Source organism: Ochotona princeps, chromosome 22 (genome assembly GCF_030435755.1).
Source record: "Ochotona princeps isolate mOchPri1 chromosome 22, mOchPri1.hap1, whole genome shotgun sequence".
Classification (NCBI taxonomy): domain Eukaryota; kingdom Metazoa; phylum Chordata; class Mammalia; order Lagomorpha; family Ochotonidae; genus Ochotona; species Ochotona princeps.
The window spans coordinates 27,025,403-27,041,472 of record NC_080853.1 but is presented as its reverse complement, the minus strand read 5'-3'; the positions used below and the strand labels follow the sequence as shown (position 1 = coordinate 27,041,472).

Genomic DNA, 16,070 nt, shown 5'->3' with positions numbered 1-16,070 from the left:
GCAGTGTGTTTTGGTTGCAACTTGTGAATCCATGATTGACAAATGTTAGTATTCCTGCTCCTATAATAGGCAATCGGGACTAACAGTAACATGACAGATTGTATATAGAAGGTTCCTGATGTACAGTGTAAGACCATGCATACTCAGTGGGGGCCACTTTTGAATATTCAGCTTTTCCTGTGGTAGTGTTATATTTTACAGTCCTCTTTCACATGCTAGGTAGCGGGAACAGGTGCAACTCTCAGTGAATTCTGAGATCACAAAGGAAAACAAGTGACATTTCAGTGTACTGAGTCTGTAGCCTATGAGATTTGATCAGTTCAAGGTATTAAATGTGTTTTTAACTCAATTATATTTTCCAGTTATGATGGATTTATCAGAATGTAACATCATAGTAAATCTAGGTTCATCCTTGTTTAAAAAGAACCAATTCAGCTCATGACTTCTGGATAGGCCTTCCAACAACAACAAATTCCATGGCCTGTGTTCATCATTTTCTTTCTGGAGAAAATTAGTGGGTGGGTGTGGGGGGGAACTAATAGAAGTAAAAAATCAATTGCAGTCACATAGCTGGAAGTGTTTGATCTTCCTTCTGTGCAGTGCTTTGCTCATAGTAACTCTGAAAGCATGCCCAATATTTTGAAGCTATTTCTGTGCCATCAAGGCCACAAATGTTGTATCTGCTAGAATTCTGAAAGAGTGCTAAAGTACCCAAAATGCTGTTGCTCTCCAATCATGTGACATATCCTCATGTCCTTTTTCATTGCCCTTCTCACCTCTCTGGTCATCCTTTTCCCAAGAGTAGTAACTCTTGGAAAGCAACAGCTTGAAGGCAGTATGGATAATAGTGTGAGTGAATTTCTGAGAGAGGGAATTGACAGTTTGAAACCTGAGACAGTCAGAGAAAGCTACACTATGGAGAAAAATCAACCACTGGGTTTGTCATCAGAAGAAATGATTTATTTTTCTTTTAAGATTATTCATTTGAAAGGCACAGTTACACACACACACCCAGAGAGGGGGAGAGAGAGAGAGAGAGAGAGGAAGGAGAGAGAGGGAGTGAGAAACAGAGACAGAGAGAGGAGAATTTCCACCTGCTGGTTCACTTTCCAAACAGCCACAACGGCCAGGACTGTGTCATGCTGAAGCCAAGAGCCCAGATCTTCTTTCACATCTCTTACGGGAATGCAAGGGCCCAAGCACCTAGCTCTCAGGTGCATCCCAGGGGGCTGGATCAGAAATGGAGCCTGCGGGAATTGAATCACAGCCCATATGGGATGCTGGCACTGTAGCTTAACCCGTGTTGCTATGCAACTGTGCTGACATCTCAAGAAATAATTTCTAATCATGTTATAACTACCCAAGGATTGTATAACTTGGTATACAATATAAATATAAATTTTTCTTGCTTCAGTTTTATCATGTGTGGATACCACGGTGAGCCAATTCCAACTATAAGGAGTGACAGTTTGAATTAATAGTCAGTAAGCATCATAAATTTTAAACATTCATGTTTACTTCTTATGAAAAAATGTTAAAGTAGTTCAATTTTTGTGGTTATCCTTAAAAACACATAACTTCTTATTACAAAAACAGTATGGGTTTGTAGTATAAACATCAGATAAGCGTAAAGAAGAAAACACAAACCATTCTTTGTCCTAATATCCAGTGATGAATTTTGTTTCTGATCCTTCTGGTCCCTGGACACATATAAAACAAAACTCAGTCTGAGACTCATTGTTTGTCACTTAGCACAAACTGTGAGCATCTTTATCAAGTTATTGTGTTCTTCCAGAGCGTATTTTTGATCGTCTTACCATTAGCTCAAAACCATATTATTGAAAATTGGAATCATTTCTGCAAAGTATTCTGTATTTCTTTATAAATCATTATTTTGGAAAACTACCTCTACAGATAAATATTGACACCATCACCTTTAAAAAAAACCTCTTTAAAAAGGAAATAGAATTACTTTTTAAAAAATGCACAGAAAAACAAGATGTTTTTACTGGCAATTGTCAAATCAGCCAGTGTATTTCAGTGCGCAGGAATGGGAACAACTGCAGAACTTTCGGAATTACCATTCTGGAGACAAAACTGCAAACAGCAACTCTTAGCAGTGTGCAATCTGCATTTGCATTCCCATGCAGAGCCTTACCAGTGGGTCACATTTTCATGTTGCCAGGCAGTCGCTTTCACGTGAGAAGGAAGGTGGCTAACTGGTAACAATGTGCATTTTTTTTTTATTAGTGCAGATTGTTCTTTCTTTCCAACTACTTGTCTCAAAATTTCTTAGATGATAACGCTAATCATATCCTTTGTATAACTTTACTATTTTATTTTTTTCTTATTGATTTGTAAGGATTCTTTGTACACTATCAATCCCTTCAGTATATGCTGCAAATAATCTACCATTTCATCTCTTGGTTTTGTAGTATTATTGTTTTGTTTTCAAAGCAAAGAGAAGGGGGACAAAGGTGAAAGAAAACTATTTTTGGAAAAAATAGGACAAAGAATGCAGAGAGAAACCAAAGAAAGAAGGAAGAGCAGGAGGGAGGAAAGAAGAAGAGGAGAGGTAAATAAGAAAATAAAGGATGTTTTTAAAACATGAAGGGTAAAGTAAACCTTTTATAGAATAATGAAGTTAAAAACAAAAAAATTCAAAATAAAAACGCCTTCATTTTAAGCCTGTGAGCTTGATCCCAAAGGAAACCAGTCCACTTGTAAATAGGCTCACTCTCAGCGATACTTCTCAGAAATGTTTATGCAGAAATAATCTGCTTTCTCATTTGCCAAGCCTGGCAGATAGAAAAATGGTTCCTAAAGATGTCTACATCATCATCCTGGACATACGTATGCTAGGTGCCTTGGCAAGGGCCAGCAAGATGGACTAAAATCAGGGATTTTACATGGGTGTGGTCCGTGTCATCACCAGGGTGCTTATAACGAGAAGGTGGTAGGAGAGAAGAGAGGCAGAGAGGGACATGACCAAGAACAAATGTTTAAAGACCCGTGACGTCATTCCCTTTGAAGGTGGGGGCAGGGCGAGCTGAGGCATGTGGAAAGCCCCCAGACTGTGGCAAACCAAGGAAGCAGTGTGCCTTTGACCTTTCAGGAGGGAATGTGTCTCTGCCAATAAGTGGATTTTAAACTCGTTGGACCCATACAGGAGGTCTATGCACTTAGAGATTTATTGCAATAGCATTGGAAAATGAATACATTAGCAGTCCTCAGGTAAGTAAAAGAAACATAAGAAAAGGCCCAAGTCTGAATTGCACTTTTGTAATTTTCCAAATGACACATTCAGTGTGCAGAAAAAAAAGCACATGGCACACATATTAAGAGTTTTCCATAATTATGAATATTTACGGGGACATGGCGCATTTGTGCATGTATAATGTGCAAATCACATCAGTGTTCAGAGCTCTCAAGACATGCTCCCTGCAATGTGACATAAATGAGTTAACTGCTTGCTTAGGAAATGGGTGCTAACCATTTCCACTTTGATGGGCCTCAAAGGCTACAAACACATTTTGCCTTCAATGAAAATCCAGTGAAGTGTTGCTGTAACTAAGCAACCTGAATGTAGGAGCAGGCAGCAGGCAGAGCCAGATAGCAATCTGTCCCCTGAGGAGGGGTGAGTATGCAGCGAGTGGAGCAAATGCAGATAAACAGGGCAACAGATAAAGGTCTGGGAACATGAGCCTTGACTAAGCAGAGTTTGATCTCATTAGGAAGTTCTGGAGGAATAAGACATGATTACATGATACTTGAAAAAGGGAGGATTGTGTAATGTCCACTGAAAACTCCCAGGAGGGTGCTTCGCTAAAGCTCTGCAGATATATACAGGTGAGACCACGTTCTGTCTTTTAGTTTAATTGAAAACATTGAGGCAAATGCAGGGGAAATGTTTTTTATCAGATAGTAGATGCATGAGATAATGTGTAATAAAGCACACATATAAAAATAAAAAGAAACAGTAGAGGAATTGCACGTTCTCAATCTGTGTTCTAGTGTGTGTTCAGGAACAGCTTCTGCCCCCAGCCCTGTGTCTTAGGAGAGTTGGCAGTCTCACTCCCTTGCCATTCATTCCATCATCCACAGCCATCTCATGGCTGTCTCTGCTTTTCTACTGTCCCTGTGCTTGTGGAAGTTCTTAGAACCTCTCAGAGCAGGTAAGCGTGGTTCCAGAAACAAGGGCACATCTCCTCGCATGATTTCACATGCTCCCCCCGAGTCTCTGCCGTACTTGGCCAGGCTCTAGTTCCTCACGGCCCTTTCATTCATCTTTCAGAACATGTACTTAGCCATTTGTTGGAGTTAGTGTCACACTTACTCACAACGTTAGGCAACCACCCTCCCCTCTTTGTTAAGTCTCACAAGAAGCTGTAAGAGTTGTCTTCCCTGTTACATGGATATTTTGAGAAAGAGTTTTATATATTAAAAACCTTACTTTCTCCACATATGCAAATAGTTTTCAATAGCCCCTAATAATGAAATGCTAAAAAGATAGGGAGAGTCTAAGAAGATTGTGGTAAGAAATTGAATCCTGGGCCCGGTGCGATAGCGTAGTGGTTAAAGTCCTCGTCTTACACGCTCCGGGATCCCATATGGGCTCCAGTTCTAATCCCGGCGACCCTGCTTCCCATCCAGCTCCCTGCCTGTAGCCTGGGAATGCAGCCGAGGATGGCCCAAAGCTTTGAGACCCTCCCTTGGCAATGGGGAGGATGGTTTCAACTCTCACGGGGTTAACGTTTTTCTTCATAGCATCCTCCTCCTCCCAGGCCAGTTGTTGGCCACTGAAGCTAATCTCTATTCCTGTGCCCATCTCTCAGATGGTCTACAGCTCCTGGCCATGAGCCATGGTGATCCTGCCATCCTACTGCCATGCTATAGTTCAAAGATAGATAGGATGATTAAGTAAAAAATCACTTACATTAGCTCTACCTGCTATCAAAGTAGATGGATTAGATATTATTCAAATGAGGTTAGACACTCCTTTGTGACATGACTTTGAATTCATAGCTGTTTTACTCGGTACATTTATAAATGTACTGGCTATAGCCAGCTGCTTCCAAAAAACCCAGATAGTTTGAGAAACAAGCTACTTTTCACACGTTTTTATCAGAATAAGAACTTTAGTCATATTTGTATATTTTATGCAGAACTCAACAGGCTAATCTCACAGAGAGGCACGCTGTGCATAAAACCAGCATCCATTATGAAATTAACATCAAAGAGGCCCCTTAAGATGAAATGGAGCTTTTAGCCACTGTATGATACATGCCCAGGAAAGGAAGGGCATTTTCTGGAATTGGCATTTCTGAACACACAGAACAATACCGGCTGATGGATTGTTCTCAGTTTTGAAATGGTATTTGTGTCAATGTGGCTAGAAACCTTTATTTCGTTTTTGTCCTCTAATGAAGAAGGATGATGCCTGAAGAACCGTCTAGAAGGACAGCAGCTCTGTGCCTACATTCCATCAGTCCCCTGACTGTTTCCAAGTTCTGGAAGACAGACTTCCGTATCTCCACAGGCTATCACATTTTTAAAATATTGCCTCTTTTCTTCTCCTAGATTTGTTGGAAAAAGTTATTGGTACAAATTTCCTGCATAACTATGAGTTAAACAAGCACATTCTATGAAATAATGCCCAACCAAAAGAAACTTCACTAATATATAACAGCACATTAGATGCACCTAAGTATCCATGTGCTTGATTTTAATATAAATGCTTCTAAAATGTGAAGGCAAGTGATGGGTGTGTGGCAGCATGATCTAGATGATGTTTAGAATATTCACCTCCCATATCAGAGTGTCTGGGGACAACTCCCAGCCATGCTTCTGGTTCCCACATCATGCTGATGCATTTCCTGGAAGGAAGCAGGTGATGGCTCAAGTCGTTAGGCCTGTGTCATCTATAGTGAAGACCTGCCCTGAGTTCTGAGTTCCTGTGTTTGACCTGGCCCAGACGTGGGTGCTGCAGGCACATGGGGATAGACCACTGGGTAGAATATTCTCCCTATCTATTTTTGGCTCTGCCTACCTTTCAAATATAAATAGGGAAATCATTTTGAAAGAATAATAAAATATTAGCCAAAATGTTAAAGACAAGTTTGTAATCTCTTAGTCAATTCCTGTATGAAAATGTTGTCTTTGAAAAGATGGTGAGTCACCCCTTTGAAGTGGCTTAATCACTCTGTCACTGGTCAGGATAAAGTTTCAGTGCCTAAGGTGCCGTGTCGGAGAGGTAGCACTGAAATGATCTACTGCAGCAGGCCATCTGTGCTCTTCCCTGTAGCCCTGTGGAGTTGGTTTTTCTTTTTCTGAAAGCATCCTGATGGTTGCCATCCATGTGTTTAGCCAAATGTTTTTCCCTCCGCTTGAGTGTGATCACACTTAGTTTGAATTCCCCCCAAAAGCAAAACCTAAAACAAAAATCCAGGCAGAAGTGATTTCTTTGGGAGGTGATCCGAGGAAACTGCACTAGGGAATTAGCAAAGTGAGAGAGGGAAGGGAAGAAAGGCACCCGGTTGAGTCATGTCAGCTACCGCTGGGTTTCTGGGTTTCTGGCGTAGCGTCCCAGAGAGCAAAAGCAAGCAGTTCAGGAAGTGCATGTTGAGCATGCTGCCTTGCTTCAGTGCACCCAGAAGCAACAGCGGCAGGGTGCTTCCACGAAAATCTTGTCAGCCATGTGTGAATTGCTGATCCATGGATGATATGAGTTCCTTGCTGCTTCTTGAGTGGGAACCAACAGTCAAAAGAAACTTTTAAACAAATAGACCCAGGAGCTATGATGCTTTGCAATTGCCTCCCATATGCATGTTTTATCATTTAGTCACCTCTTAGATTTATTCAATCTAGCACTCCTTTAAGTGCTGAGTATTGATGAAGGTCAGTTATTATATTATTATGCAGAGAAAATCAGAAAATTTCTTTCACTTGAGATTTTAGACTTGCAAACTTTGCAAAAACTTTTCTACTATCTAAATGCTTGAGAATTTAGTGATCTACATAATTTTTTACCTTTCATTCTTTCTATGAATAAAATTTAGGAAGGAAGAATACTTATTTCTTAGAAATATCATCTTAGAAAATCACTATCACCCTTCACTGATACTTCCCTGAATATAAAACATTTAGACAGAACTTATTCTCTACGAAGTTCTAAAATCTCTATGACAACAGACTGTCTGAAATCTCAGAGGGGCATGAAAAGGCTCTTCCATGATTTCTGGGGGAAAATAAAGGATGAGTCAAAATTTCTTTCGCTTTTCACTCATAGTTGGAAACCTATTATACGTTATGTAAGCTTTTGTATTTGGCGCTGTAGGAAACACCAAGATTAATTTGGCACTTAATGTGTGTGGACTTGTCATGGGGAAAGTAAGATATGCTTGTGGATTTCAATATGCTGTACAGAGCAGCCAGGGCCAAGCTGAAGGTTCCAGAGGATGGACATGTCTTCCAGTTAGGCTACTGGGAAGTCTTTTGGGCAAACATGGCTTTGGAGCTAGTATTTAAACTTTGCGGCTTCATGGATAACGTCTTGTCTTAGTATTACTCCTCTGTGTAGACCTACCTCTTTCATTTGAAGGTAGGAGTAATAAAATTACCAACTTCCTAGGGGATTTACATTTAGCATTTAATGCTATCACAATAGCTAACCTAGTTCTGCACATGGCCGTAGTCATTTAATCGTTATAATAACTCAGGGTAGTAAGCATTCCTTGTAACCCACTTTCAAGCTGGTGAACCTGAAGTTTGTGGAGATTGGATCAGTTCTCCAAGATCACATGCCTAGTGATTGAGTAAATGAAGCAACTGCTAGGCAGAGCTTTTCCCAAAACGTCCTTAACTTTTCCATGCAGAAGGCAGTAAGAACTTGATACAGTAAAAGTTAGAACACAATGCATTAAAACTTAGGTTAAGAAAATGCTATGGTTCCTGAACTTGTCCTTGAAGTATGGGGTGGAATGGGGATGGAGATGGGTATTTTTAGTAGGACCAAGGCATGAAGAAGACTGAAGGGGACTTAGAAAATTGAAGAGTCACGGGTTATCCTCCCTGAAGGTGTCAGCACAAGTGTAACAGACGTGGTGAAACAAACAGGTGGTCAGAACAAGATATTGTTGGCTTCAAGTGTTCCTCTAGACTTCCCCCATTAGCCAGACGGCAGCCACTTTAGAATAGTGGACTGATGAAATCTGGGTTTTAAGATTGATTTGTCAACCATAAGTAAAGGAAATGAGATTGAGGAATGAAGAATAGTTAGAAAACTACTAAAGTAACTGAAGCAAAGGTTGACGGTGTGAATTTGGATGGCACCACAGTGATGAGAGGAGCGAATGTGGAGATGGATAAGATTTGGCCCTGAGTGACAGTGATGTCTATCCAGGCTGTTGTAATGGAACAAGCACAGACTGAGTGGCTTGTAAACAATTTATTCGTCATTGTTTTAAAGGACCAAAATCCAAGGTCAAGGTGTTGGATGATGTGAAAGCTGATGGAAGCTGTCTTTCTCATGGACAGCTGCCTTCTCCTTGTGTCATTTTTTGATAGCAGGTGCAGAAGTTCTCTTTTGGACCCTTCATTAGGACACTAATCTTGTTCCTCATGTTCCCACCTTATGATCTCATCACCACAAAGGTCTCTCTTACAGTTTAGGTTTTCAACTTAGGAACTAGGAGTCACACAAACATTCAGAACAGAGTGCTAGATGGCAAGAACATTCAAGGAAAGAGATGACAATGTGTTGAGAGTTCAATGCATCATCTACAAAGCAGAGGAATCAGATGTCTAATTAAAAATAGTTACTTTGGGAGATGAGATCCATTTAATTGGAAGGGATACCACTGGAGGGAGGTCCCAGAAGCCCCCAGTTAGTGACTTGGATTAATGTGAGCATCAAAGCAGTAATTTTCATGGTACAGTGCAGGGAACCTACATCTGTTGTTTGCCTACTACCAAATAATGATATCCACAAAACTTGAGGTGAGCATGCATATGCTAAAAACGTGGCAAATGTGGGCCCAGCACGATAGCCTAGTGGGTAAAAAGTCCTTGTGTTGCATTCCTGGGATCCCATATGGGTGCCAGTTTGTGTCCAGGCTGCATCACTACCCGCTCATGGCCTGGGAAAGCAGTCAAGGATGGCCCAAAGCTTTAGGAATCTACACCTAAATGGGAGACCTGGAGGAGACTCCTGGCTTCAGATCGGCTCAGCTCCAGCTATTGCAGCCATCTGGGGAGTAAGCCAGTAGAATGAAGATCTTTCTGTCTCTCCTCTCTACCTTTCCAATTAAAATAAATCTTAAGCAACAAATGTGGTAAATGTGTCATTTAAAGTCAATGAAATTTGATTGTCATTGTAATATCCCAAATTATCAATAAGTAATTGATAATTAATAAGTAACTCTTGAGAGTTATTATTAATAACTCTCAATAAGTAATTCTTGAGAGTTATTATTATAATTTTTAAAAAGCAAATATAAAACCTACATGTGAAGTTATGCTGCAATGGGTATACATTAACTCGGCATACTAGTAAAATGTTCTCTTTTCTATTAAATTTTGCCTTATTTTGTTTTGTTTCGTTTTTTGTTTGGCAGTGTGCTCTTTTACCCGCACCTGTCACAGTACACTGCAGACTAGGGGAATTATGAACAATAGAAATTTATTTGGCCCATGGTTCTGGAGGCTGGAATCCAAAAGCACAGTGCCAGGATCTGGTAGGGGCCTTCACATGCGTCAGAATAGGGTGGAAGGGCAGATGTGGGCTAAATCAGGAAGCCACTCCCCTGACACCCACCTCAAGCCTGGGATAGAAGAATTGAGCATTTCGTGATGGGAAGGTCCTCTTGATCTAATCACGTGTCAATGGCCCCATCTCTTAATGAGTGTTAAGTTCCAATTAAGCCTGGTAGGGGATATTCAAACCGCAGCATTGCATAGAATGATGGTGTTTCCTGCTTTCTTCTAAGCCTTTCTTTGTCTTTTCCTATCTTTTAATAGATGATAATAATGAAGAAGAAGATGTTGACATGAAAGAAGATTCAGGTATTTTAAATTCTTATTTTGCAACTTGAGGGTGAACAAGGGTCATTTTTATTGTCTATGTTGTGTTCTGAAGTTTTTTCCTTTTTTTCAAAATAAGGTTAAGAAAACAGGCAAGTAGGGTCCATGTCACAAAATACAAGAATGAAGTTGTGCTAAAACTTTAATCTAACATTTACTATATTGTTAGTGACTCTGTTTACATTTTGAGTTTGACAGTTAAGGTAAAAGAGGAATATGGTGTTGCAGTTAATAAAGATGTATAACAATCACTCCCACAACACAGTGACTTTTAAAAATCACCTATTTTGCTTATATATTCTGAAGATATAATTTTAAAAAGTCAATAAACAAGACAGTAAAAAAATCAAAGCAGCAAAGTATAAAGCATGTAGTTATTCTGTTTCTCACAGTCTGGGCCTTAGCAGGAGCTGGAGTGAATCAAAGGTCCATGTGCTTTCTGATCTTGCTTGTGGTTGATACTGGCTGTCTGGGAATCTTAGCTGGGATGATTTTCTGAAGCACTTATACATAGCCTCTTTCTTTCACCTGGGCTTCCTCGCAGCATGGTGTCCATCTTCTGAAATGTCTTTCTCTTGAGGGAACAAGTGTACCCAGAGAAAGTAGAACTCTTCTGAGGACCAAGGCTTAGCAGTCCCATAAGAACACCTTCACAAAACTCTATTCTTGGAGTCACAAGCCCATCCAGATCCTGGGGAGTTAAAAATGGACTTGGTGTCTTAGTGGGGAGTGGTTTTATAGAGCATGAAAGACCTTAACTGAGGCTGTGGCCATCATATATATATTTTCCATATATATGACATGCATTATCAGAAATTAAGGTGTGCATCAACTCTTCCACAAAGGGATCAGTGTTGGTGAAGTAAATCCAGCTGTTAAAGTTATACATTCTGGTCGCAGGTTGCAACTCGGTGTGTCTTTAACCGTGAATGGGTGAATCAGTACATCGGGTTGCATAGCAGGTATTAAAACATTGCAAAGTGGACATAACAGTCTGGGGTGATGATTATGATGTTCTGTACAAAGAACTAGGACGGGGAGGTGATTGGTCTTAAACACAAAACTAAGAGTCCATTTCAATAAAGACTTCTTTAATAGACTGGTTATTTGAGATGATCAGTTTAAACAATACATAGTGTTGAAAAGCTAGATTGGAAACCTCAGAAATGTACATGTATTGTATATTAGTCCAAAATTTTAAAAATGAATGATTCGAAACATCCTTAGTACAAATAGCCTCAAGAAGTGATTTTAAAAAGAAATCACATTAGGCACTTTTGCTTCTTTTCTTTGTTTTTATATTGTCTTTAAAAGCAATGTGTATTTTACATCCCTATCTCATTTCAGATTAATCACATTTCACTGCTCATTGGCAATATGTGACTGGTGGCTATTGCCATGGAGAGCTCGATTCTGTATTCTTTTCTAGATGGTACCAGTAGAAGGGAGAGCTAGTTTCTTGCAGTGGAACTTACTCTTTAACACACCCAGTGCTAGTTGTCATTCTTTCTTCTCTTAATTCTCTATTATCCTTTTGATTCTTCTTGAGATAAAATCTCAAGTGAAAGGCTTACACTCAAATTCTTTTCTTGTTGTCTACTTCTAAGAGAATCCAACCTGATTGATTGCTTTTGGTAAAACATAGGATCCAGATAAAACAACAATTATAATCAACATTTCTAAACTCATGAAAGAGTGTCTTATTGTAGAAGAAAAAAATTAAGAAGAAGAAGAAAGGAAATAAACAAAAAAGCCTAAACAAATAAAAAATCATGTTAAAGAATAAAAAAGACTAAATGCCCATGCTGTCTTGAATTAATTTCCATGAATTTATTGCTTGCTATTCTATTTCAGTTAGCTCACATGAGGTGTCCTTGGAATATCCGTTAACTGTGGGGGATTCTCCCCTTTTATTGAACCCATATACAGATCTTATTTGGCATAAGTGCTATAAGTACACAATTCTAGGTGAAGGGAGTATACTTCTTAATGTGATTCAGCTAACTATCCACCACACGGAAGAATTTTAAAGAAGTTATTATTAATGCCAGTGCAGACACAAGGTTGGAGTCAGCATTTGAGGTTTGTGGGAATTAACTGGATCATCATTCTGATTCAAGCCCCAATGGGTTTCCTGGGAGTTTCTTCTCCCTAACTGGCTGCAGATGTCAAATCACTCAATGGCCCAAATTTGCTTAAGCACTCAGGCAGAATGGGCTTGGGTAGCTGCTCTCCATTTTCTAATCTCTACGTGTGAAATCATGGGAGATTTTTGTGCATCATAGTTTCATAGTGTGCCAGTTGGTCCCAACAGACATTGATATGTAGGCTGGCTTCATTCAGATCTCAGACTAGAGCATGTTGTTCACCAAGATGGATCTGAGTCAGCCTTCTCAGGTCATTAACTGCTGCCTCCTTCTGCTCTGTGTTACCTCTTATCACAGCAACAGACTGTGGACTCTTTAATGCTGGACTGTAATGCATTTGATACTTGTGAACGCCTGCTTGAGTGAGTCAACTGCCCAGAATGCTGTTGAATAGTAAACAACCTCTTGGATACCTAACACTAGCAAGGTGCTGGTAAAGTGACCTTCTGGTCAAGGGTAAAATCCATATGAAGATGTTTGCACATGTTTATGGTGTAAACACACCTGCTGCAGTCTTTACCAAGGCAATCACAAGAGGGCAATAAACGTGTGAATTCTGAAGAGATGGCACTAACAATTATCGGCCCCTACATTCCTCTGTTGGGTCAGGCATTAACTGGGCAGGCGCTTTATGCAAACCACTTAACATGCTTGAAGTCTTCTGATACACAGAAGTCTATGAGGCAGGGATTGTTATTATTGAGGCTTAAGAGGGATTAGTTCCTTGCTTAAATACAGATCCAGAGTTTGAATTCAAGTTTGACCCCAAAGTCCATGTTCTTAGCTTTCCTATAGCTGTCTGCAGACTCTTACAGTGTGTTGAGACAGGACTATCTCTGAAGATGTCCTACAAACTCATCCTCAAGGCTAGGCTTTTCCCTGATAACAAATGGAAGAAACAGATTGGTGTGAATGTTTGTAATTCTTTTTGATCGTCTTTTGTCCTGGCATGTTCATTTTTCCTTATGTCCTTTCATTTTCATGGCTATGCACTGTTGAAAGAAATTGGCCCCTAACTGAGCAAGCAGGGACCCAAAACATCAACAGCTATTTATGGCAACTCAACCACACCAAAGCCAGATACACAGTTGAGTTCCTCAGAGGACAAAGCTATGCTCATGGCCAAACTTCAGGCTTCCACCTTCTGCCAGAAACAGGAGCAACCAAGAAAGCAGGTTGCACTGCAAAGTGGAGCAGAGGGCTACTGCTTAAGGAGAAGCAGGGCCAACTCTCTCATTAGTTCTTCCAGACTAACAGGAGGAATTGCTTCTGCTGAGTCACAAGTAGAAACCTGTGTGTGTCAGAGATATTCATCTGAATGATCCCAAACTCCATTCGTTTTTATTGAAAAGGCAGATATATAGAGAGAGAAAGAGATACAGAAAGATCTTCCATCTGCTGGTTCACTCCCCAAGTGACCACAATGACAGGGACTAAGCTGGTCCAAAGCCACAAACCAGGAGCTTTTGCCAGGTCTCCCATGTGGGTGCGAGGACCCAAGGCTTTGGATCATCCTCTACTACCTTCCCAGGCCACAAGAAGGGAAGTGGAGCAGCCAGAACATGAACTGGCACCCATATGGGTTCTTGGGCATACAAGGCAAGGACTTAGCAACTGACCCATTGCCTCAGGCCCGGTCCCAAACTCTTGAATAGCATCATTACATGACACTTATGTCATCATTTGTAATATGCAGCCATGCCCACCCATGGAGTGCTGTACACCCTTTTCTTAAAATAAAAAGTTAATACTTAGAGGGTTGCTCAAATTGGGGTCAAATACATACCTCTTTAAATCTAATCCATTCCACAAAAAATCCTGCTCGGTTAGAAAAATCAAGTATTGAAAATCAAATTCACAAAACACCTCTCTAAAGAAATTCTGGTTTAAGGTTTATTTGCAGCATTGCAAACTCTTGTCCTGAGCCCAGTAGTGGACAGCCCATTTCCCTCTGCCCAGCTAAGGAGTTTCACTAGAGTCCAGTGTTTGCATGCACTGAGCCATTCCCAGCATTTCACTTCTGTTTTTACTGAACCCAGCCCCATGGGTCAGCGTCCATCTCACACCTGTGACAGAAATTTGGAGGATGACTGATAATTTAACCATTGGCAAAATTTTTCATTCTGGTCATGGTATTGACCTTAGATGTGACTAACTTAAGCCACAGGAAACTTGGCTAAGTGTTCAAAACCTTTGTAGTCTATAATGCCAATGTTTTAAATAGCACATTTATCAAATGTAGAAGGCTTTTTAGGTTCTGTTTCTGTTTTAATAAATGGGAAAAGCAAAATCAGTCGCCATAGCTCTGTGGTATAATTTTAGAAACCTGGCATACTGCAGCAGCTGCTAAGAGAGAGAAAAATTAGGCATGGGTCCTTTTATATCTTGGCCTTAAAGGAAGGTCTAGAAGCAGCAGAAATAAAATAGAATATGAAATGAAATTCTCACAGTACTGCTAGGTACCAAGGAGACAAGACAGATTAGGAAAGACAAGTGCCATTTTTTCATGGAATTTGCATTCTTAAAAAATGCACTTATGTATTTATTTAAGAGAGAGAGAGAGAGAGAGAGAGAGAGAGAGAGAGAGAGAGAAAGAGAGAGAAAGAGAGAGAATCTTCCATCTTCTGGTTCATTCACCAAATGACCAATAGGCAGAGATTAGCCAACCAGAAGCCTCTTTCCAGTCTCCCATATGGATACAGGATCCAAGTATTTTACATCCTCTGCTGCTCTCCCAGGCACATCAGTGGGAAATGTACCAGAACTGGAACAACAAGTATCTGAACCGGTGCCCATATGGGATTCTGACACCACTCAACACACCACAGAGCTGGCCCCAAAACTTACATTCCTATGGGGTGTGATAGATATATGGGGTTATACAGCAAGGAAACAAATAATAGAGCAGATAATTCTAAATGCATGTGTCATTTGAGATAGGTTTTCCTTATGGAGACATTTTAGATTAGGTGGTGACTGAAGGACTTTCTTGGGAGTCAAATTTAATGTAAAATTTAAAGGATGAGAAACAAGAAGGCATATGGATATATGTGTTGGCCAAGTGGGAGGAAACCACAGCACCTGCAGATATCCTGAGGAAGGCACCAGCTTAGTGATGATGAGGGACATAAAGCAGAGCCAAGGAGCAAGTGGAAGATGACACTAGAGCCACATGTAGGGCCAGATGACATATGATGCTAAGCCATGGAATTGGGTTTGGAACTTCTTCTAAGAAATGGTGTATAAATAGGTGAGCAACACAATCCGGGTGATGTTTTGAAAGAAGACACTGATCAGTGCATACAAGGTAGGTTATGGGAGTAAAGAGTAGAAGCAGGGAGGTTAGAAGGCTAAAAGGTATAACCTGGAAGATTATTGTAGATCCCTGCATGGGACGCTGTTGTTCTAGACCAATGTGTGATGTTTATCAAGAAGGAGTCCAGCGGATGATTATAGGATATTTTATAGCCAGGTTGGTGGAAGGGAGTGAACACGAGGAGAGGAAAAGAGAGGAGAAGGGAGGAGAGGAGAGGAAGGATGATGTGGGGTTAATGGAAGAATCCGGTTCTACCTTTAAAACAAGATGCCATGTAAGCAAAAGAAGATATAAACCCAGTGAAGCCACTAGGATAAGATGCATAAAGGAATGCCTAACAAAGTATCCTGTATCAGAATAGGACGCACTTATACTCACATTTCTCAAGCTGTTATCACAGTTGGACTTATAGGCCATGTTGGATAGACTTGGGAGGACACTGAGAAAAATGTAATCATAATAATTTATTTGGCAATGTATGCTAGTTTTTAGAATCTATGTTATTAAAGAAGTCTGTTGAATAGACA

General features: G+C 40.3%; 1 protein-coding gene across 1 annotated transcript in view; it reads left to right on the top strand.

Annotated features, from left to right (window-relative positions):
• MACROD2 (mono-ADP ribosylhydrolase 2) overlaps positions 1-16,070 on the top strand; it is a 1,523,237-nt gene that overhangs the window by 1,487,773 nt on the left and 19,394 nt on the right. The window contains exon 10 of the mRNA XM_058679322.1: positions 10,018-10,062. Coding sequence (XP_058535305.1) covers positions 10,018-10,062 — 45 coding nt within the window. The remainder of the gene's footprint in view (positions 1-10,017; positions 10,063-16,070) is intronic.